Source organism: Sorex fumeus, unplaced genomic scaffold, assembly GCF_029834395.1.
Source record: "Sorex fumeus unplaced genomic scaffold, SorFum_2.1 ptg000122l, whole genome shotgun sequence".
Lineage (NCBI taxonomy): Eukaryota > Metazoa > Chordata > Mammalia > Eulipotyphla > Soricidae > Sorex > Sorex fumeus.
Window position 1 is genome coordinate 61,825,859 of NW_026606179.1, and position 24,870 is coordinate 61,850,728.

Below are 24,870 nucleotides of genomic sequence, written 5' to 3' on the forward strand. Positions count from 1 at the left end.
AGGGCGGAAGGGAGCAACACCTTTTCCCCTCCGGGCAGACATGATGGCCTGGATTAACGCATAGTCCTTTCACTTTTCTGCTCCAAGCTGCTGGGTTCTGCATTAAGTCCTTGTGCTTCTGGGGCCGTGGCTGTGCTGGAGAGCCGCTCACAGGGAACAACTGGTGACGTTGGTAGGACGGACCAGAACGCCCCCCTTCCCATGAGGTTTTAGTCGCCCCATTGTGGGTGATTTTAATGCCAAGATAGGACTGAGAAGATCAGCTGAGGAACTTCACATTGGGACCCATAGCCTAGAATGGAACGAACAGGGTGCAGACTGTCTGAGTTCATCATGTCGACCAAGACCATCCATGGTAACTCACAGTTCCAGAAGGCAGAATCTAAACGTTGGACATGGGAGTCTCCTGGTGGACGATTCCACAACGAAATAGACCACATCATATTCAATGGATGGTTTTGCCTGACTGATGTCACTGTTGTTCCAAATTTCCAAACGGTATCGGACCACCGTCACCTTCGCGAAAAATTCTACTTCACAGAGTGGGGAGAAAAGGCTGCAAAGTTTAAAACGAGAACTCCCAAAATGACCACCAACTAGGAGCTCTTTGGCACTATTGCAGCAACATGGCAAGATGCCATTGTTGACAACATTGATGAGGAATACGATCGACTGGTTCAGCACCTCCATGATTGTGCAAGGAATGCCAAGAGAGAGATAGCCACAAAAAAAAGCCTCTCTTTGAAAACTCTTGAGGTTATTCGCCAATGTGGTTTGGCGCATGCCTCAGGCAACGGAAAGCGAACGTTCGCACTCGCAAAGCAGTGCAGAGATGCGATCAAGGAAGACCTCAAAGAGAGAAGAGCAGAAGTGCTGGTAGATGTGGCAGAAGCTGGGAAAAGTATTCGTAACGCCCGCCTGTCCTTCGCCAACTACAAGACCAAGATGATTGCCCTCCGACGTGCTGATGGATCTATCACATCTTCCAGAACGGCAATGGAGATTATCCGTAACTTTTACTCAAATCTCTTCAATAGCCATGTCCACTTGCTGACATACCAAATTCCACAGGATGGATATGTAGTTCCCAATGTTCTCCCTTCTGAAATCTGACACGCCATTTCGTCAGTAAAGAAACGAACAGCACCCGGCCCAGACAAGGTCAGACCTGAACACCTGAAGAACCTGCCGTCAGTACTCATCAATACGCTGGCTCAGCTCTTCACACGTTACCTTTCTGAATACAATGTTCCGTCCCAATGGAAAACCAGCAAGCCTGTACTACTGTTCAAGAAGGGAGACATCCATGACATTGGCAACTATCGCACGATCTGCATATTGTCTGTCATCTACAAGTTGTTCATTCGAGTCATCATAAATAGGATTGGCAGAACACTAGATGAAGGACAACCATGCGAGCAAGCCGGGTTCCGCAAAGGATTCAGCACCATCGACCATATCCACACGATAACCAAGATCATTGAGGTTTCTCGGGAGTTCAAGATGCCGCTCTGACTAATGTTCATTGATTTAAAGAAGGCTTTGATTCTGTTGAGACGGAAGCAGTCATTGAAGCCCTAGCCAAACAGGGCATTCAAGCTCAATACATCAAGATCCTCCGTGAGCTGTATTGCGGATTCACTACCAGGATCTCACCATTCTACAAAGAAGTAATCATTGATGTCAAGAGAGGGGTTCGGCAGGGTGATACCATTTTACCGAAACTCTTCAGTGCCACCCTCGAGAACATCATGCGACGACTGGAATGGGAAGGAATGGGAATGAAGATAGATGGTCGACAACTACACCACCTCCGCTTTGCTGATGACATTGTTTTAATAACACCAAATATTAGCCAAGCGGCACAAATGCTGGCCGACTTTGACCGTGAATGAGGAAAGGTCAGACTACAGCTGAATCTTATGAAGACAATGTTTATGAGAAACAGTCTCGTTCCTGACGCCCCATTCATTCTCAACAGAACAACCATATCCAAGTGCAACAGCTATATGTACCTAGGTCGAGAAGTCAACATGATAAATGACCTGGCACCTGAGCTGCACAGGAGGAAGAGAGCGGCTTGGAATGCCTTCAAGAGCATCGAAGAAATAGGTAAGAGGATGAAGAACCTCCGGCTCCGGGCACATCTCTTTGATTCCACTGTTCTTCCTGCATTAACATATGCCTCAGAGACCTGGGCCCTATGCGAACAGGATGAGAACGCTATTTGGGTCTCCCAAAGAGGAATTGAAAGAGCTATGCTTGGAATATCACGTTTCACTCAAATGAGAGAAAGAATCCGGAGTTCCGACCTCCTTCGATGATCAATAATCAGGGACGCTGTCTCATTTGCCAAGGTGTCAAAAATCAGATGGGCTGGTCACGTAATGAGATTTAAAGACGACCGCTGGACTAGAGCCATTATCGACTGGATTCCACAGGATGCCAAAAGACCGTGTGGCCACCCACCTACCAGATTGTCAGACTTCTTCATCAAGATCATGAACGATCGGCTTGAGGCTCTTCGTGTTCCTAGAGAGAACAGACGCCATTGGGCTACACTAGCACGTGACAGGGACAAATGGAGATGTTACTGGAGCCCACTCAAGCAAATCAACGATTTACGGGAAGTCAAGTGATCAAGTGATCTTTTACTAGTACTTCATTATTTAAAGAGGGAACAGTAAAAGCAAATTTTGGCATATCATCAGGTTGTAAGGGATGGTGTAAAAACAATCCTTAAGATCAGTAACAATTATCCTCCACTGCTGAGTAATTAGAGCCAAATGAGGAATTAGAAAGAAATTCGGGAGGCCCGATTGTAAGGGGCCCATTAGCTCCATACACTCATCAACTTTTTTTTAATTGTGGAATGCTTCACCAATTTGCATGACATCCTTGCCCAGGGGCCATGCTAATCTTCTCTGTACCATTCCAGTTTTAGTATATGTGCTGCCAAAGCGAGCACCACTCATTAACTTTTCATGTGTTAGTTGTTTTTTAAACAATTCAGGCAAGGCAACCAGTTTTTCCTCTTTTGAGGCCCAGACAGGGTCTACTTTTTTCCATGGAATGAGAAGGGTGGCTCAGGGTGAAGTGTTTTTTTCCTTTTGGGTCACACCCAGCAATGTTCAGGGGTTACCCCTGACTCATGCACTCAAGATACTCCTGACAGTGGTCAGAGGACCCTATGGGATGCTGGGAATTGAACCTGGGTGGACCCCGTGCAAGGCAAAAGCCCTACCCACTGTGCTATCGCTCCAGCCCCCTGGGGTGAAGATTTTTTACAAGCAGTGGCCCCTATCATAGAGGGTTTTTCATTGTTATACTAAATCCTCCCCCACCAGTGCTAGCGACGCCTGCATATATGGTTGTAAATTAGCCATGACGTCATCAGGGCCAGTACAGGTTAAAACGTTAACACTCTTGGGGGGTGGGAGGGATACTGGGATTAGTGGTGGTGGTGAATGGGCACTTGTGGAGGGATGGGTACTCAATCACTGTATAACTGAAACCCAAGCACAACAATTTGTAAGTCTACAACTGTACCTCATGGTGTTTCACTAATAAAAAATTTAAAAATAAATAAATTAAGGGGGTATGGTGCTGCTAGCAAGTCAATCTGTACCTGTGAGGCGAGTGCATCAGCAGCCTGATGGCGCCTTCAGACTTCCAGATACCCCAAAATTGCTGCTGTGCCTTTGGACAGACCCCAATAACTTGGAGCAAAATTTACCAAGAAAGTAAATGGCCAAAAGTTAGGTATGTGGGAGACACAACCACAAACCACCTTTGGTTCAGCTATATAATTGGAGGCATGGCCTATCTGGTTCTGATTGAACTGCTTAATGACCATGATCCCAGAGACTCAGAAACAAATCTCGAAACCCAGTGGCTTTTGGCAGAAATGCGTCCGGTCCCTGCAGTAGGTTACCGATGCTGGGCCAACCCAGGTGAGAATAGGTTTCATGCCTTGACCTGTTACCCCCGGCGGCCCAGTGGCCGCCATCCTTCAGAGGCCACTGGACAATCAGGTTTGGGCCCCCAGTGACAAGACATGAAGGGGCTCATGGGATGGGGGTGGAGACGGTCCTGTCCTCCCCACCCCAACAAGACCCCAAGTCATCGCCCATGAATGGCCTCTCTGGCTCCTTATCAAGCTGCTTAACGGCCATGATCCCAGAGACTAAGAAACAAATCTCGAACCCCAGTGGCTTTTGGCAGAAATGCATCCGAACCCCACAGTACATTACTGTCGTCGGGCCACCCCAGGGAGGAAAGGGTGTTGTCCCTCCCCCTGCTCCCCTTGGTGGCTCGGTGGCCATCATCCTCCAGAGGCCATTGGACAGTCAGGCTTGGACCCGCAGTGACGAAACTCGTTGGGCCTCACAGGATGGGGGGGAGCCGGGCCTGTCCTCCCCACCCCAATGAGACCCCAAGTCATCGCCAACGAACAGCCTCTCTGGCTCCTGATCAAGCTGCTCAATGGCCATGATCCCAGAGACTCAGGAGCAAATCTCAAAACCCAGCGGCCTTTGGCAGAAATGCGTCTGGACCCTGCAGTAGGTTACTGTCGCCAGCCATCCCAGGGGGGAAAGGGTGTTGTCCCTCTGCTGCTCCCCCTTTGTGGCTCGGTGGCCATCATCCTCCAGAGGCCATTGGACAGTCAGGTCTGGGCCTACAGTGATAAAATTTGTTGGGCCTCACAGAATGGGGTTGGAGCTGGTCCTGGTCTCCCCACCCCAATGAGACCCCAAGCCATCGCCAACAAACAGCCTCTCTGGCTCCTGATCAAGCTGCTCAATGGCCATGATCCCAGAGACTCAGGAGCAAATCTAGAAACCCAGTGGCTTTTGTCAGAAATCCCTCCAGATTTAAGGGTTAAAATTTCGGAATTTCAAAATCACATGGCCCTACTGCAGCCACACGACATCATATGTTATTCATAACCAGCAATAGAACACAAATTGTCTACTGTTGCCTTTTCAGCAGATCTGAGTGTTGGGGTAAAATCCCAAATAACAATGATGGGTCTGGTGTCAAAATATTGAATGTGATAGAGAGTAGAGTGAGAGTAATGTGGAAATCATCTGCCCCACAGGTAGGGGGAGGGTGTAGGATGGGGGTATACTGGGGGTTTTGGTGGTGGAGAATGAGCACTGGTGAAGGCACGGGTGTTTCAGTGTATGACCGAGACTTAGACCCAAAACCTTTGTAACTGCTCTCATGGTGATTTAATAAATAAAATAATAAAAAATGAAAAAAATAAATTAAAAAATAAAAATAAATAAAACAATACTTTTTTGTTCACCAGTTAACACACCTAAATCTGTAAAGGTAGCATTTACAGAACATTTTTTCCATCCCTGTTGCCGATGACATGAGGCAGTAATTGATACACACACATTTCCCTTCCATCTCTGTCCACTTCTTCACTTTGAGTGGACTGCATTTTGTATTTATTTATTTAATTTTTTAAATGCCTCTAACCTCAGTTTTTATTTTCTTTTCAATACACAACTCAAATAGTCATAAATGCAATTTAGGCTTATATTTTAAACGATCCTTGAAAATCACATGATATAGAGAAAGGGAACAAAATTTCAGATTGTCTACATGTACCTTAGTGCGGGGGGCCCCGCCAGACCACTCTCCGGCCCGTGGAGGTGGCCCTAGGATCCGTAGGTGCAAGGAGGGACCAACCGAATGAAGACACAAGACACAAGAGACAGAGTACAGTTTAGAAACAGAGATAAAGAGACAGGACAGGACAGGACTTTATTCAGGGAAGCAGGGGTATTATATACTTTGCAACGCAGGAAACTGTGCTTACATCACAGAAGGCAATTACATCACTAGGTCATATCATATATTGTTAGGAGAGTTACAAAACCTACATGTTCCATGTGCTTGATTAGTCAATGTCAGTTACTTCTTATTCTTGGGCTAGCTGTGACAAATGTTTTCTTTTAGACAACCATACATAGCTCATAGGCTGCGGTTAGAGCAGACGCAGTACCAGATTTGCGCTAGTCAGGACCCGCTTGTTCAGGGTCACATAGGCCAAGATAACCATACATAGCACAGGACGTAGGCCCTTGGTCAGTTAAAGGGCCAGCTTCCCACATCTCCCCCTTCCTTTATTATAGAAGATGCCAGCTAGGGGGAGCATTGACTGGACCCCTCCAGGATATCAAGAAGACCTGTCTTTTGCGGAGGGGAGGAAAGTAAATAAAACCTATTTCCCCTGCTCACTCTACTAGCAGAGAGGAGCTGCGGAAAAAGGCCAGGCTAGGCAGAGGAAACCTCCATGCAGGTCCAGTGTACTCCACAGGGAGTCGGAAGCAGCCATGAGGCCTCCCTTGCTCCCTTGCAGTGCTTTGCCAGACACCTAGCGGCTGAACAAAAATGGAATAGGGGAAAGTCCGACTCTTTCGTACCCAGAGTGTCAGATCAGAGAGGGGCGGGAGAGCTGGCCATAAACAACTCAAGGTTGGGTCCAACCAACCACGACCCGTGAACCATCCTCTGCAGCAGCAGATTTTGTGGCCGCATAATCCAGGGAAGCATCTTCCATTGCCAGACGGTGGTAATGCACTTGTATGGGTTTGGCAGATAGAGAAGCTATCTGTTGTCTAACAAAAGCAGTAAGTCTAGTAAAAATGCATGGGCCAATAGTGGCAAATAATAAAAGAGCAGTAAGCGGTCCTAATAGGGGTGATAGGTAGGGTAACAGGGAATGGAGACCCCCATCCTGCAATGGAGGACTCACGCTTCCTGTGTCTCTGCTCCAAACCTTCCCTTAGTTCTCGCATGGAGTTTTTAATCACTCCACTGTGGTTCACATAACGGCAACACTCGTCCCCCAAGGCAGCACATAATCCCCCCTCTTTCATAAAGAGCAAGTCCAGTCCTCAGCGGTTTTGAAGAGCAACCTTCAAAAGAAACGTCGGCGAATGCTCGGGGTGAGAGATGGATTGTTCAAGGCTCTCTAAATTAGCATCCACAGTGGCACGAAGTGTAGCTAGTCCAGAGTGCTGAGAAGCCAGGGGACGATGCCTGTACCGGCGCCCGCAAGGCCAAGGGTGAACAGGGTGGCGATGGTAATGGCGGAAACAGGCTCGCTGGGAATCGGCAGGGTGAGGCAACATGCGCGGGGATCAGTAATCATAAAGGGTGGAAGTTGGGTGGTACAAAATACGGGGGACCACCTGGGAAGTGCCGACCTTATCTTAACATGACAAAACTGTACTCTGCAGTGCTTCCATAAATATTCAAAAGGCCTTTAAAATGCTCACAATTAAAGCTCTTACAAGGTATATTCACTGGACAAAAGATCACTTTACATTAGAAATTAACCAAAAGATATCTTAAAATTCTGATTTCCAGGAAAACACAAATATAGAAAGATTAAAGCACTCATAGATTATTATGAAACATTAATATTTCACACTTGTGTACAAAGCTTTGTAAAGAACAGGGCCAGGTTGATACCTGGTGACAAGGCTTTGCATGAGATAAAGTTATCAAAATAGTAGCATGTACTTTCAAGCACTGGACAGGCTGATATCTGAGATTAACCCACTTTATAACTGTTAGTAGTTCTAGAAATTTTAGTTACCAGGAGTCTCAGAGATCAGATAGAGCACTGGTAGGGCAAGTTTTGCAACCAATTTTATAACTCTAGAAACTCATGTTTAAACTAAACCATTACATTTGAACCTGTTTTCATGTGTCACAGTTATTTTAACTCACAGGACTTTCTAGGTCAAATATTCTAATCCAATGCAAATATACAGTAACATAACAACATAAGACCTATGAACAATCAATTTTTATAAAACATGATAAAACCTTCTTTGGCTTAATTTCAATAGTTCTTATACCTTAGTTATTTAAAATCATGAATTCTCTATACCATATACTTTTAACAATTCCACAAGAATACAAACATGCTTTCAGACACAGAAAAAAAAAACCTTTGATATTATCATAGAAAATAACACTTGGACTGTCAGTGTTTATGTAACCATAAGAAAACTTTGTGTATTTTGACGCCTTCTGTACCTCTGTTGTTTATAAAACAGCTAAATTCCTCATTACAATTGGCTGAGGCTTGTAAGATAAAGTCTTGCATTCTCTGAACTTTATTTCACTTTAGTTTCAGGCTCTAGTTCCATAGCTCTTCTAGATATTATAGATTCTTAAGTTCAAAAGGATTTCAACTGTTAATAATCATATAATCATTAATGTTCTTCTAACAAGAAATTTAGATTGAGAATTCTGCTTTCTCTGTAGGCTCATCCTTCTGATAAGAAATCTTCGTTTAACCCTTGTCTGACAGGTTCCAAAAACAATTGCATTTCTTAAATCACTGGGTTGCATATCACTGACTTCTTTAGAATTTCTACTTCTGATATCAGCCTGGTTTTAACACTTGAGACAGACAGACAGACAGACAGACAGACAGACAGACAGACAGACAATGAACTGACTAAAACACCACACGTACATGTGCACACATCTGCAGTTGATTGATCGATCTGACCCTTCAAAAGATGACAGGGAGAAACTGATGGACTGAGAAACGAAGGGACAGTCCCCAGGGCGAAGAAATCTTATCGGCCCATTGGGAACACTGCTCCCCATTTCCCAGCCTGACCAGCCAGTCTCCTGCTTGTTAAAAATGGGTCAAGAAAACGCTTTTGTTGATATAAGCTGACAAAATAAACTATGACAAAGATGTTACCATATTTTGGCCAAGGTTAATTCTGAGGCCGGGAGATTCTTCTCAGATATGGGGATAGGCTGCCTAGTGACACACTTCTTCATTTCTGATGTCAAACAGTTAATCATAAGATAGTGCATTTTCCTGCCTCCGCTGCTTGGATACTCCTATTTCTTTTGTTACCTGCAAAGATCTGACTCCAAAATAATCTGGTAATGCAAACTGCCATTCACTGGCTATCTTTCCCCACTATACTCAGTACACATGGTGTTACAGAGGTCAACAAGATACTCTTTATCTAAACTACCTAGTTGGAAGCTCCCAGGGTGTTTTTCTAATTGCAAGCAATAATCTATGAAAAAGGATGGTTCCTTGGCAAAACTTTTCTCCAGGTCTATCACTTTGGCTTCTCCCAGGGGGACTCTAACCCCTTGTAAGTTGGCCTTTACTCAGAGGCTCATTGGATTTGGATGTCTCCACCTGGGTAGGCCTGGAGTGGGGCAGACCCACAGCTGTGTGCCCGCTGAACCTAGTGCCATGGCCTTAAAAACTCTGCTTTTTAAAAAGAAACAGTTCTGCCTTTCTTAGCTTGCTGCCTCTTTCCCCGCTTATCACTTTTTGCTGGCTTGCAGCTCTTCTCAGGCCTCTTACCTGCCTTTTACCCTTTAATTCTCTCTGCCTTACATCTGAACTGCCTTCATTAGCATTTCAATTGACCTCTAGCTGATCTTCTAGTAAGACTGAGACTGGGTGGGGAGAAGGATCTCATGCCTGGAAATTGGTCTGCCTTAGCTAGCACAGCGGTAGGGCGGTTGCCTTGCACGCAGCCAACATGGCCGACCCGAGTTCGATTCCTCCGCCCCTCTCGGAGAGCGCAGCAAGCTACCGAGAGCATTCAATATGCCAGACACAGTAACAACAAAGTCTCCAATGGAGACGTTACTGGGCCCGCTCGAGCAAATCGATGATCAATGGGAGCGCCTTTACTTTTACTTACTTAGTTTCCCAGAGTCTTTCTTACTAGTGGGTTTTTCTCCCATCCTTTTCATATGGATGGTGACGCAAAACAGACAAAGGCGGGGTGCCTCTTTGCAGAGACCATTCACACAGAGGTTAACACATTCCTTCCCCATGCCCCGTAGAGATTTCCAAGGGAGCATACCTTCACAGCAGATTTTCCACAGATTACCTCTTTTACTGGAGCCACAAGGTTTGGTGAGAAAGAACCTTATGGGGCCAATCCACACCAAAGGAAGGCCATTCTGATGAACAATAAATGCCAAACTTACCTTTCTTGATCCTCAAGCCCAGATTCTGAGGTTTCCTGTGGATCTCAGAGAAGTGATCAAGAATTAAAACCTTGGGGGTCGATCGTTTTTGACCTATGTTAAACAATCTTAATAAACAGAACTAGGAAAAAGATAACAAGACAATACATACACTAAGGACACACGCACAGATCACACTCCTACACTCGCTCGGACCGGTCCTCCTCTCACACTGGTGCGCACCACACTCACCAGTCACACTGGGATTCCCAAACTTGCCCAAAGGGCTTGCACGTGATTTTCAACTCCAGAGGGTTTTTAGTTCTTCCAAGTCTTCTCCTGGCGCCAGGTTTTCCAGATCAGATGAATATGTCCCAGAGAATATGTCCTCCAAATCATGGGCATTGTGACTAGTGGGTATCTCATAACTCAGACATCTGGTTTATCTTCCATGTCTACCAAGCTCCCTGTGATTTACAACTCAGGGCACCTGCATTCCTGTGGAGGCTCATAAGGGGAGAGTTACTAGCGGAGGGGCACATCAAGTTGCTAATTAGCAGTGCTTTATTCAGGCACTCCCCCACACGGGCCCAAGTTATTTTATTTTTTTAATTAATTTTTTTTTATTATAAGCGAACTTCCCACTGTCTGGTAGTAAGAAAGGAGGGAGAGGGAGAGGGAGAGAGAAAGGCGGCGTTTTCAAATGTGGGGACGTGGATGTGCTTAACTGACGAGTACCTAACGATGCACAGTTTTTTCTTCTGCGGGGGACGCGATTTTATTCTGGGAATCGCGGCTGTGACCCCCTCATCCTGTCACGGGAGACTTCTAGCGGTGAGCGCCCTAGTGGCTTTTAAGTGCTCGACCCATGCCCGCAGGGAGGAACCGCCGGGAAAGGGAAACGGAGTTAAAGAGCGAAGAAAGTGACTGAGAAAGTGAGAGGGAGAAATTTTGGCCCAATAACCAGGCCACCCAAAACAAATTTGGGCTGATGGGAGGGAGGGGATAGAGGGAGGCTGAGAAGGGCCACGGGACTGTGGAGCAGAGGGGTGGTAGCCCTTTAAGAAGGTCTCTAAGTCTTATTGCCAGTAGGAAAAGGCCAGGACTGGGATTTTCTTCCACACGGCCCCAGCATTCATTGATAAGGTTCCAAAAGGAAAAGGTCAGGGCGGGGATTTTACAGTCTCCCACACAGCCCCAGCGTTTCTTATACACACATTTTCAAGAAGAAAGAAATCGACAAGGTCCTTTTTCTTTACCTTGACTCCTGTGATGTTTAAGGGAAGTCTTAAATAATTCCCTCTTAGTCAGGGTCTGCCCCATGACTACTGAAGGCAGACCAAGGGACAAGAGTGAACAAAAGAGGGAAAAAGAGAAAACTACAGAGGAGAAGAAAAGAAAGAGAAGGACACTCACATGAAAGAGAAAGAAGACGCGACATAGATGGGTCACTGGAAGGCTGTGAATACCTGCGTGAATATCTGGGAGAAACAGACGCGAGTTACGGGGGAGGCCCGACAAAGGGGCCTACTCAGGTGCTTGTCTGGCCAGTGGGAAACTTAGCCGTAGTGGATCAGCCAAAAGTGACTTACGGCCGACGTCTAAGTCAGCACCACCATAGACCATATGTTTCCCATGGAATCGCAGACAGCCCACTCGGATTCCGTAGCCTTTCAGGGACCTTAAGGGTACCCCAGCCGTGGAACCACAGACTCGAATCAGAGGCGAGGATGCCTCTGACCGCTCACTCACTCACACACACATTCCACAGAGGACACGACAAAGGAGCACAGGGGAGCCTTATCCAACCCAGTGACCGTCTCATATACCTCATATGAGACTGAACACTCAATTGTGACACAGACAGGAGGACTAGAAGGCAGAAAAGAAAAAACATGAATAGAGACGAGACAGGAGATGGGTCACTGGAAGGCTAACCCCCATGCGAATACCCGGGGGGAAAGAGACGCAAGACACGGGGGAGGCCCAACAAAGGGGCCCACTCAGGTGCTTGTCTGGCCAGTGGGAAACTTAGCCGTAGTGGATCAGCCAAAGGTGACTTGCGGCCAACGTCTAAGTCAGCACCACCATAGACCATATGTTTCCCATGGAATCGCAGACAGCCCATTCGGATTCCGTAGCCTTTCAGGGACCTTAAGGGTACCCCAGCCGTGGAACCACAGACTCGAATCAGAGGCGAGGATGCCTCTGACTGCTCACTCACTCACACACACATTCCACAGAGGACACGACAAAGGGGAGCGTGGGGGAGCCTTATCCAACCCAGTGATCGTCTCATACACCTTCTATGAGACTGAACACTCAATTCTCCCCTTAATGCTGCCCTACTCGTCCTCAATCACGAGACAGGGACTTCCAGATTAGGCGTGCACTTACCTTTCCGTGCGTCCCTGTGGCCACCGCTTCCGGAAGGGGAGTTCGGCAGTCGTCTCCCAGACACTGCCCCACGTTGGGCGCCAGTTGCAGGGGGGGAGGCCGCCAGACCACTCTCCGGCCCGTGGAGGTGGCCCTAGGATCCGTAGGTGCAAGGAGGGACCAACCGAATGAAGACACAAGACACAAGAGACAGAGTACAGTTTAGAAACAGAGATAAAGAGACAGGACAGGACTTTATTCAGGGAAGCAGGGGTATTATATACTTTGCAATGCAGGAAACTGTGCTTACATCACAGAAGGCAATTACATCACTAGGTCATATCATATATTGTTAGGAGAGTTACAAAACCTACATGTTCCATGTGCTTGATTAGTCTATGTCAGTTACTTCTTATTCTTGGGCTAGCTGTGACAAATGTTTTCTTTTAGACAACCATACATAGCTCATAGGCTGCGGTTAGAGCAGACGCAGTACCAGATTTGCGCTAGTCAGGACCCGCTTGTTCAGGGTCACATAGGCCAAGATAACCATACATAGCACAGGACGTACGCCCTTGGTCAGTTAAAGGGCCAGCTTCCCACACCTTAGTAAGGTAAAGGTAAAGGCCCTTCCGTTGATCATCGATTTGCACGAGCGGGCCCAGTAACGTCTCCATTGGAGACTTTGTTGTTACTGTGTTTGGCATATCAAATACGTCACGGGGAGCTTGCCAGGCTCTGGCGTGCGGGCGAGATACTCTCGGTAGCTTGCCGGGCTCTCCGAGAGGGGCGGAAGAATCGAACTCGGGTCGGCCATGATGGCTGCGTGCAAGGCAAATGCCCTACCACTGTGCTATCGCTCCAGCCCAGTATGAAGGACAAATATTCCTTCTAGTTTTCGATTTTATCTCCCTTTTCCTTTCATTTTTGGTGATTTTTTCCCCTGCTTTTTGGCTCATACCCTGCAATGCACAGGGGTTACTCCTAGCTCATGCACACAGGAATTACTCCTGGCGGTGCTCGGGGGACCACATGGGATGCTGGGAATCGAACCCGGGTGGGCCGCGTGCAAGGCAAACGCCCTACCTGCTGTGCTATCGTTCCAGACCCTCTCATTTTTGAAATAAAATTCTTCTGCCAGAATACTTTAAACTTTAATTCCCCTTTTACCACAAATACATATTTTGTTTTCTGGATATGCTCAATTCAAAAGGTATTCAAAACTTTTAACATTAAATATAGACTTCTTCTTGTTTTTGTTTTTTTTTTAACCGGCAAGAGCTGAGGAAAGGGTGCCCATCACCAGCCACACGGAGGCCAAGGTCTGACCCCGAGGACCCTGGGAACTGCTCAGCACGCACTCCCTTCCCCAGGCAGCTTGGAGCCTGTGTGCTGAGGGTCTGGGCTGCCCCTCACCCTCCTCCTAACAGGTCTCTACAGCTCTGGGCCGGTAACACTGTGGACTCAGCCCTCCCCGTCTCCGGAGTCCCTCGGCCCCTGCACGGGGATCCTATCTCCAACTGGTTCCAGGGACGCCCACTCCCTCTTGCTCCTGAGGCCATGGCCGGCAGCTTGGACAGTGGACAGGACCCCCAGCCTTCATGAGCCAGCTCGCTCTTGGCCCCTTCCAGCTTTGTGAACTGGCCGGACACGGTCCCCAGGGGCACTCCGCTGGGCACTGCCTTCTCTCGATGGTGGGGATCCCATGGCAGCCACGGAGCTGGAACTCCTGTGTCGGGAGTAGGGGCCCCGACCTGGACACTCGTGGCCAGGCCTCTGCTCTCCAGGGGGACAAACTGCGACTGGCCAGGCTCTGCGGGAGGCCTGGGCCACACCAGCCTGGTCTTGGGCTTGCTCCATCCCAGACTCACAGATGTGTCTCCATGGCGACGTGACGTGCCTTCCATACTAGAGAGCAGCCAAGCACGACACCGGCCAGCCCGCCCCCCGCAGACCCCCGGCCATAGACGGTAAAAGGCCACAGCCCGACCCCCACCCCAGGCCTCCCCGCCGTCCTCTGCCCCGGACTGTCCGCTGCTCACTGTCCGCTGCTCACTGCCCGCCGCCCGGAAATGTCTGCCGCCCGCAGCCCGCTGACCATGGACGGTAAGAGTTGTGGCCAGCCCCCCGCCCCAGGCCTTGTCCCAAACTGTCTGACCCCCAAGAGTGCCCTGGCTCTGGCCACCTGGTGCTGACCGAACCCGGCAGTTGTGCCCTGCCCACTCCTCGGTACCCTGTCCGTTGCTCTGCCCTGTCCACTGACCTGCCCTGTCCTCTGATCTGTGCCATGCCCAGTGACCTGCCCTGCCCGCTACGCGGCCCTGCCTCGGGGTTTCCGTTTCCCCTCCTGGCCATCAGGACCCTCACCCCAGTCGCCAGGCAAGGGCTCCCTGCACCGCCCTCCCCGCGGTCATCCTGGGCAGCGCCCACCTGCAGGCGGGTCAGCTGGGGCGTCTCCGCGAGCAGCGAGGTCGGCCATGGCTGCTGGCCAGACTTTCGGAGCAGAGCCGGCCGCTCCCGTTCCTGTGGTTCTTTGTGGGCCACACCCTGCGTGTCACGGTCCACCAGACCCATGGTTTTCTGGGGCCCCTGCACGGTCGTACTCGGGCATCGCAGTCACTGACATGCGCTCTGCCCATGTCGGCCGCTGGGAGGGGAGTCTAGGAGTAGCTGGGCCATAGCTCACATGGACAGGGCAGTGCTCACTGAGACTATGGTGGCCTGAATATTGACCTCTGATGGTCAGCAGTCATCCCCTGGCATGTGAGAAGTGGGCTTCAAGGATACGGCGGTTCCTGGGAGCCAGAGTGCATCTTCCTGACCCAGCAAGGGAGTGAAGGGCCTCCCGGAGGGCAGAAGCTGCAGCTCTGAGAGCCTGTCCTCAGAGGTTCTGCACAGGCATCCAGCTGCACTCACACTTCCTGACTCACCTTCTCTCTCTTTGTAGACCACCCGTTCCAACTGAAGGTATGTCCCCCAGTTGGTCCTACCCAGCCCTGCTGCTGCCATGGGGGATGGTGCTGTCAGGCTTCTGCTGCCTGCTAGGCTTTCCTTGTCTGCTGAGCCCCGATGGTCACTCAGCTGTGGGGAGAACATACATGTCACTGGAAGGGACAACCTGGTACTAGCCAGGCCCCTTCTGGACCAATGGGCCTCTGTCAGGCCTGCTGTGCTTGCCAGGGGTTGCTGAGTAAGCTCAACCTCGAGCACTGACAGTGAGGCCCCTAAAAAATAAGATTCGAGTGATAGTCCAGCAAGTAGGGCCTTTACTTTGCAGGTGGCCAACCCAGGTTTGATCCCCATCACCCTATATGGTCTCCCAAGCCTGCCAGGATGAATCCCTTAGCACTGTGACCCGAAAACCAAAAGATTAAAATCATAGAACAATTTATTGGCAGCTCAGCGCACCTCCCTAGTGTATGTGTGTGGGGGGTGGGGGAGTTGTCCCTGGAGTGCTCCTCCCACCTTTGGGGGCAGCTGCTGGAGAGGGAACAGGTATCCAAGCACCCCTGGGACCCCAATCCCAGTGCAGATCCCCTCCAAGTGTCTCACCAGCAGCCTAAGTGATCACTAGGTGACCTTTTCCCATGGGAGGGTTCTGGGCAGGTGTCTGGGAAAGGACAGACACAATAGAAAACCCTTCTTGGCCAGTGGCTTGGCCCTGACAGTTCCACCGCATCTACTTGGGCTGGGGAGGCAGGGCGGGTGGCTCTGCACGCCTCATCTGCTGCCTCTTCTCAGTACACCGTGGAGCAGCTACAACAGCTGGCCGAGATAAAGGAAGAGCTAGAAAAGCTGGCCGAGAAGGCAGAGAATGACTTCAAGGCTGAAAAAGCCAAAGCTGATCCGGTGAGCTGCTGCTCTCGCCCTGCCATGGGACGTGGCTGCTGGGAGACAGGCCCTGGGTTGGTGTCCTGCCCATCCTGGGGGCGTGACTGCTGTTAGGACAGGCCCTGCATGCTTGTCCCACACTCCCTGGGGTTTGGCTCTGGGACACTGACCCTGCCCATGTGCTGGACCTTCCAAGGCTCTCCAGGGCTCAACTGCCATTCCTGTGTTTCTTTGTTCTGTGCCGGCGGGATGCCCACTAAGCCATCCATCCCTTTCTTCCCTTCACCACAGTGCCTGAGGATCCACTCTGGGTGGAGGCCAGAGATGGATCCTCCAGGCTGTGGTCACCTGACTGATGCCTCAGCTTCACTAGGGGACAGAACAGACCGGGGGCTCAGGGTGACCCTGTGCCATCTCCAAATGCAATGGGTAGAGCCTGTCCACTGGGTCCCAGGTGTGGCTCCGTGGAGTGATGGGGCTGCCCAGGAGCTCCAGAGAGATGGGACAGGGGTAGGCGCTTGCCTTTGGGCATTTCGGGGCTGATGTGGTCTCCCAAGCCCCACCAGGGGTCCTCTCTGAGCACTGCCTGATATGGCCCAGAAAACTTAATCACTTAATCACTTAACTTCCCGTTAGTCATCGATTTGCTCGAGCGGGCGCCAGTAACGTCTACATTTGTCCCTGTCACGTCCTAGTGTAGCCCAATGGCATCTGTTCGCTCCGGGAACATGAAGGGCCTCAAACCGATTGTTCATGATCTTGACAAAGAAGTCTGACCATCTGGAAGGTGGGCGGCCACGCGGTCTTTTGACATCCCGTGGAATCCAGTCGGTAACAGCTCTAGTCCAGCGGTCGTCTTTAAATCTCATTATGTGACCAGCCCATCTGATTTTCGACACCTTGGCATATGAGACAGCGTCCCTGATTCTTTATCGTCGACGGATGTCAGAACTCCGGATTCTCTCTCTCATTTGAGTGAAACGTGATATTCCAAGCATAGCTCTTTCTATTCTTCTTTGGGAGACCTGAATAGCGTTCTCATCTTGTTTGTGTAGGGCCCAGGTCTCTGAGGCATATGTTAATGCAGGAAGAACAGTGGAATCAAAGAGATGTGCCCGGAGCCGGAGGTTCTTTGTCCTCTTAGCTATTGCTTCGACGTTCTTGAAGGCGTTCCAAGCCACTCTCTTCCTCCTGCGCAGCTCGGGTGCCAGGTCATTTGTCATGTTGACCTCTCGACCTAGGTACACATAGCTGTTGCATTCGGAGATGGTCGTTCCATTGAGAGCGAATGGGGCATCAGGAACAAGGCTGTTTCTCATAAGCATTGTCTTCATAAGATTCAGCTGTAGTCCTACCTTTCCACACTCACGGTCAAAGTCGGCCAGCATTTGTGCCGCTTGGCTGATGTTTGGTGTTATTAAAACAATGTCATCAGCAAAGCGGAGGTGGTGTAGTTGCCGACCATCTATCTTCACTCCCATTCCTTCCCATTCCAGTCGTCGCATGATGTTCTCGAGGGTGGCACTGAAGAGTTTTGGTGAAATGATATCACCCTGCCGCACCACTCTCTTGACATCAACGATCACTTCTTTGTAGAATGGTGAGATCCTGGTAGTGAATCCGCAATACAGCTCACGGAGGATCCTGATGTATTGGGCTTGAATGCCCTGATTGGCTAGGGCTTCAATGACTGCTTCTGTCTCAACAGAATCAAAGGCCTTCTTTAAATCAATGAACGTTAAACAGAGCAGCATCTTGAACTCCCGAGAAACCTCAATGATCTTGGTTATCGTGTGGATATGGTCGATGGTGCTGAATCCTTTGCGGAACCCGGCTTGCTCGCATGGTTGTCCTTCATCTAGTGTTCTGCCAATCCTATTTAATGACTCGAGTGAACAACTTGTAGATGACAGACAATAGGCAGATCGGGCGATAGTTGCCAATGTCATGGATGTCTCCCTTTTTGAACAGTAGTACGGTCCTGCTGGTTTTCCATTGGGACGGAACCTTGCATTCAGACAGGTAGCAAGTGAAGAGCTGAGCCAGTGTATTGATGAGTACTGACAGCAGGTTCTTCAGGTGTTCAGGTCTGACCTTGTCTCGGCCAGGTGTTCTTTGTTTCTTTACCGATGAAATGGTGTGTCGGATTTTGGAGGGGAGAATGTTGGGAACGACATATCCATCCTGTGGAATTTGGTATGTCGGCAAGTGGACATGGCTGTCGAAGAGATTTGAGTAGAAGTCATGGATAATCTTCTCCATTGCCGTTCTGGAGGATGTGATGGATCCATCAGGACGTCGGAGGGCAGTCATCTTGGTCTTATAGTTGGCGAAGGACAGGCGGGCGTTACAAATACTTTTCCCGGCTTCTGCCGCATCTACCAGTACTTCTGCTCTTCTCTCTTTGAGGTCTTCCTTGATCGCATCTCTGCACTGCTTTGCGAGCTCAGACGTTAGCTTGCAGTTGCCTGAGGCATGCGCCAAACCACGCTGGCGAATTAACTCAAGAGTTTTCGAAGATAGGCGATTTTTTGTGGCTATCTCTCTCTTGGCGTTCCTCGCACATTCATGGAGGTGCTGAACCAGTCGATCGTATTCCTCGTCAATGTTGTCAACAATGGCATCTTCCCATGTTGCCATCTGAGAACTCCCAGACTGACCACCAACTTGGAACTCTTTGGTACTATTGCGGCCCAGAAAACAAAACAGACAAAACCCAGAACTTGAGGCGTGGTGCCTTATTTGAGGCCACCAGGATTTCCTGTCTGATCCCCCTGTGGCCTGGGCTCTGGGTGCAGGCTTGGGGCTGGCCGTGTTTGTAAAACTGGAGTCAGTGGGAGGGCAGCTGGACTCTCACTAGCAGACAGCACCCAGGCAGGTTTCACCCGACCAGGACCTTGGCTGCCCTCCCTACTGCCCCTCCCTCTCCCAGGCCCTGAAGAAGAAGAATGGTGAGTTTGCGCGAATGTATGCTGAGATTGCCATCTCCATGAAGAAAGAATGGTTGAAATGGGTCCGCATGGCATCCTGGGTGTACACTCTGGCCTCCAAAGTGCAAACAGGTTTGATGGTGAAGGAGGTGAGTGTCCATTGTGGAGTCAGCGAGACTTTTGGCTGGAGTGTTGTGTTCCTGCTGATTCAGGACCCAGAGCTTGCCAGGGATGCCTTTTTCCGTTCGTGGAGTTTGACTCTGCCTGGGGAAAGTCCAGCCCTCAGGCATCACTGAGGATCTTTGCAGGTGTCCCAGAATATGCAAGATTTGACCATAGGCTTGGAGAAAGTTGTGACTGCCAAGGGTGTGAAGAAAATCTCTGCGGCAATTAACAAGTTTGAACAGCTGGTGGAGAACCTGGACGCTTCGGTATGACCACTGCACACCTTGTGGGGCCAGGAAGAGGGGAGGGGAGGGGCCCAGAGTCCCCCGGAGACCTGGGCACAGCTGCTCAGCCCGTGGCTTGCACAGGTGATGGAAGACTCGACGAGCTCGGCAACACGCCAGGAGCGAGTGGACAGGTTCCTTCAGGAGATCACTGAGGAGATCAAACGTGAGGAGGACCGTGACCAGCTGAGCCAGCTGTCCAAGGTTCCCTCTCCCGTGGGCGAGAGCTCCAAGGGAATCGGGCAGAACTAGCTGTGAGGGAGGCCCATGTGCAGGGTCAGCTGCCGGGGCAAAGGGGGTCCTGCAGGCTGCTCACGTGCTGTCCGTCTATACTGCACCTCTGCCCTGGGGGGCGCGGTGGAGGGGAGAGTGGCTGTTTCAGTCCCGGCCAGCACGTGACTAGGGTGGTATCGGTCCAGCCTTCTCCTGAGGGACTCTGTGGTACACTGCAGGCTGGCCTCCCTGAAGAACTAGGCCACTGTCCACCTGGAGGGGAGGAGGCAGCCGCCCCGCCTTTCTGCTGACCATGGCCTGGCTGTTCTTCGCCCACCTGCCAGCCTGGAGCCCTGCTGTGTGCCTGCATTGGGCACCTGTCTCTGTGACTACACAAACTTCTGACTTCTCTGGGTAATTCCCATGTCAGGAAAAGTAAACAGAATGTTCCTGAGGACCTGCTCGTCTTTGCTTCTTTGTCTTGGGGACGGGAGTTGGGGGTACGAGTGGAGAGACATTCTCAAGCCACAGTCCGAATCGCAGGAGCATTCAAATGGGTTTCCATGTTCAGTGGCACAGCTCCTGTGCCCAAGACTGTGATCCTCTGGACAGTGCTTCCTGCCCTCTGTGCCACTGGCTGGGGTCTGGTGGCAGCACTTCCACTGTGTGCTCCTGTGTACTCACCAGAACTTTTGCAGGACACTCACCTGACGACCCTCCTACACTCTGCCAGTGGGCACCACTTCTGGGTCATCCTGGCACATCTGCTTCCACACTCACAACCTGTGCACATAACAGGACCAGCACAGTACGACCTGTGTGTGTGTGTGTGTGTGTGTGTGTGTACATAGTCCAGGATCCACACCCCTATGACTTATGTGTGTATAAACCTGGATCCCCACCCATAGGACCTGTATGTGTCCAATCTGGGACCCTTCCCTGCATGACCTGCGTGTGCACCCCAGTTCGTTCAGACCGATGCCAGTCTCAAGGAAGCCCAGTCATAAAGTCAGAGGCGCTACCAGCACAGCACAGTGGGGGGCCCTGCCAGCCACCAAAGGAGGCTGTGGGAAGACTGAGGTGACCGGCTAGAGCAATAGTATAGCAGGGAGGGCGTTTGCCTTGCACGTGGCCAACCTGCTTTATGTCCCCTGTATCCCCTCTGATCCCCTGAGCACTGATAGGAGTGATTCCTGAGTGCAGAGCCTGAAGGAAGCCCTGAGCATTGCCAGTTCTGGCCCCCCAAAAAACAACAACAACAACAACAACAACAACAACAAAAAGATTGTGTAGAAATGAAGCTGAGGATGGAGCTAATTAATACCAGAACTGTAGGACAGCACGTAGGGTGCTGGCTCTACCCACAGCAACCCCAGTTTTATTCCCAGCATCGCCTATGGTATCCCGAGCACTGCCAGGAATTAAATCCTGAGTGCAGAGTCAAAAGCAACCCCTGAGCACTGACGGGTGTGACTCCAAAATCCAGACAACAGAAATGCCCGAGGTGACTGTCCCTGAGGGGGTCATGCTGATCCCGGCCCTCAGGAGGACTAGGCGGGCCAGGTGTGTGAGCCAAGACTCTTATCTCCATCCTTGTGTGGATCTGCTCATGTGGGGAACCAGTATGACACAGTGTGTGTGTGTGTGTGTGTGTGTGCGTGTGTGAGTGCATGTTTAAAGTGTGTTCATGTGCAGATGTGTGATTGGGGTGATATGTATGGGCTCTGGGCTCAACGGGATCAGGAGCAGAGATCCTCTACCCGCTCTCCCCAGTCTCCAGCCACCCAGGGGTCACACCCATAAGCCACCTCCTGGGGTTGCCAGATAATCTCGTCATCAGTCAATGTCCAGATCCCAAGGCTGCTTCTCTGGAAAGGGGGCATAACAGTGAAGCCCCCATAACCATGCTGCCAGATTCCACGCCAGGCTGTTTCACACAGAGCACCCCAGAGGGGGGCGGGTGAGAGCCCTCCCCACCCCGAAAGGACCCAGCCCCAGCAGCAGAAAACCTCCACAACCCAACCACTGCCATGTTCAAGGCTGCTCCCCGTGCACTTGGTCTGAGCCTCACATATGAGTAAACATATTCCTGGACTGTGTGGCCGCTTTTGTGGCTGTGCAACACATCATAAAACACTCCCTACCCATTCTCCATAATTAACACACCACATTTGATGGGGTTCAGATCACGATCACGATCATCCTGTTGTTCATCAATTTCCTCGAGCAGGCACAGTAACATCTCTTTTTCCTAGCCCTGAGATTTTAAAAGAGCCATTTCAGTGCTCTTTCAGGATTAGGAGAATGAGATCCATCATTGTTATTGGTATTTGGCATATTGAGTACGACATGGGAAGTTTGCCAGACTCTGCCGTGCAGGCAGGATACTTTTGGTAGCCTGCCAGGTTCTCCAAAGGAAAAATAAGATAATAAGATGTTGCGCGGCCGCGAATGCTTCCAGAAGCTGGGTTTTATAATCTCTGCGTCTTGGCCACTGATGGGACCAACCTGGCGCTGGCAGCAGCAGGTGGGTGTGACGGCTACCAACTGGAAGATGGAGGGTCTAGGTGGAGAAGGCCCAGTCCCAATCCGAGTAGGCTTGGAGATCTCAGCCCCGGGACCCTCATGCCTTCGGTGATGTGCATGCTGTCACCAGTCTGGCCAGAAAAGCGGAAGCCAGAGCTCTACCGGGGGCACCTCAGCTCAAAGTGCAGGATCAGTGGCTTACCCCAGCCTGTCAATTGCCTAAAGAACTGAGAGTGGACATCTAAACTGGTTCTAAGTATTCAGTCTTAGTTAATACATACAGTCATTTGGAGAGAACAGAGATTTTGTTCCCAACAACTCTTGATTCCTGTTCCATCATGAAATTAATACCCCATTTAGAGAATATTTCCCTTAAGCCAGAACACTCTGCAGAAGAGGGAGAATGGACAGTGGAGCAACGCCTCCAAAGGAAAGATGATGGATGGGCTACCAAACAACGAAAATTGCTAACCCCTGGACCAATGCAGTCACTCAGAACTGTGCTTTCTGTGCCATTAATAAACCTAGTGGAAATCTTGAGTCTCCCCTCCTACCACCATCAGTTCAGTATCAGGGATCTATCCAGGGGAGGACTGGCAGCTTGACTTCATGTAAAGGATCAAATGCTCAAATGTGTAAGGGGTAAGAATCTATTGGTTCTTATTGATAGCTTCAGTGGATGGGCAGAAGTTTTTCTGATCTGTACTGAAAAAGTCAGAGAGGTGACTTGGTGTTTCTGTGTAAACTGGAAAGACCTGGACACAGGAAGTCATTTTCTTTCAACCAAATCCATGGGTGAGGGAGTGATGACTTTTCATTTTTATGAAAAGACCAGGTGTGCCGTTATGCTGCTTTGGTTTCTGTAGTGTTAATTTTTGTGCTCTCTGAAACAGCAAATCTTTTTGCCCTCGGTAAGTCAGAGAGGGCTTTCTACACCTCCAGGGTCTAATCAATATTCCTCAGTCTATCTGTCTGATCTGTTCCTTCAGATGCTGACAATTCCAAGAGCCCAACCCAGTCATCGTCAGGGGCCCATTCAAAACTAAGGTAGCTTGAGACCTCGCCCCTGTGCAGGCAGGGTCAGCGCCCCTGTGTCAGCAGGAAGCAGCTCCAGAGAGTGGAACTTAGACCATTTTCCCCGTAAAGACTTAAGGTGGTGAGATCTCCAGGGGAATATGATATACGTAGAAATTCCTTGCAATTGTCCTGTAGAAAGTGCAAACTCCCTTTACAGGGGAACTCTGATCCCTTTGAAATTCTTTTGGGTCAACTGCCACTACTCCAACTTAGCCTTGGGAGAGGAAGTGTAGGCCAGAATGTAGGATCTCTCTCTTCTCCAGTCATTACTGGCCCTACAGGTACCAAGGCTCAGCTCCATGTGGGGCTTGGAGAACACCGCCCCACCAGAGTGAAGGGGAACGAGTAACTCCTCATCTGTATGCATTGGATTATCTTGTCTGGGTCAGGTGGCACCAGACAGCCACCCGCAAACCTCAGTGGAGAGACCCTTATACTGTGATCCTGACTACATCAACTGCCGGAAGGTGGATGGAGTAAAAACCTGAGTCTATGGTTCACATGGAAAAGCTGCCTCCCCCCATTGGAGGCAGCTCTATGTGGACCAGTGGCACATCCAGACAATGGGAGACGACCCCCACCTTCAAGATCAGACTGAAGAGACAGACTTAAAGGAACCATGGGAAGGGCATGGGTCATTCTGTTTCTGTATGCTCATAGTGACAGTAGTGGAGCGAGTTCCCTACATGCTGCAGTATTTGGCGCTGAGTACTTTCTGATACTGAGACAGGTAGAATTAACATTGATCTGGGCCAGTCATGGCCCACCCTAGGACATAAGCTTGTTTATGGACATACCGAGCCCATTGTAACCAAAACTATAGAGTGTATTTGTTTTATGTAGGAGTACTGCTATTTATTCAACCACTGATTAGCTGATTGAATTGTGCATGAACTCCACCTTACTTTTTAAATTTTTTTTTATAATTTTATTTATTGCTATAGGGCTGGAGCGATAGCACAGCGGGTAGGGCGTTCACCTTACAAGCGGCCAACATGGCCGACCCGAGTTCGATTCCTCCGCCCCTCTCGGAGAGCCCGGCAAGCTACCGAGAGTATTCGATATGCCAGACACAGTAACAACAAAGTCTCCAATGGAGACCTTACTGGGCCCGCTCGAGCAAATCGACGATCAACGGGAGGGCCTTTACCTTTTACCTTTACCTTATTTATTGAATCACTGTGAGAGCAATTACAAAGCTTTCGGGTCTAAGTCTCGGTCATACAATGAAACACCCGTACCTTCACCAGTGCCCAATTCTCCACCCGAACAACCCCAGTATATCCCTATCCGGCACCCTCCCCCTACCTGTGGGGCAGATGATTTCCACATTACTCTCTCTCTCTACTTTGATCTTAATCACTTAATCACTTAACTTCCAGTTAGTCGTCGATTTGCTCGAGCGGGCGCCAGTAACGTCTCCATTTGTCCCTGTCGCGTGCTAGTGTAGCCCAATGGCATCTGTTCGCTCC

At 49.9% G+C, this 24,870-nt stretch overlaps 2 protein-coding genes and 1 non-coding gene across 3 annotated transcripts in view; 2 read left to right on the forward strand and 1 right to left on the reverse strand.

The window, feature by feature from the left end:
* CDH13 (cadherin 13) overlaps positions 1-24,870 on the forward strand; it is a 1,034,759-nt gene that overhangs the window by 883,503 nt on the left and 126,386 nt on the right. The gene's annotated exons all lie outside the window — the stretch shown is intronic.
* Positions 2,862-2,968, reverse strand: LOC130044535 (U6 spliceosomal RNA). Its single transcript, XR_008795403.1, has one exon. It is a non-coding gene; the product is annotated as a U6 spliceosomal RNA (small nuclear RNA).
* Positions 14,472-19,834, forward strand: LOC130043727 (charged multivesicular body protein 1a-like). Its single transcript, XM_056136143.1, has 6 exons — positions 14,472-14,478; positions 15,320-15,339; positions 16,114-16,221; positions 19,136-19,282; positions 19,442-19,564; positions 19,667-19,834. The coding sequence occupies exons 1-6, from the start codon at positions 14,472-14,474 to the stop codon at positions 19,832-19,834; spliced, it is 573 nt and encodes a 190-aa protein (XP_055992118.1).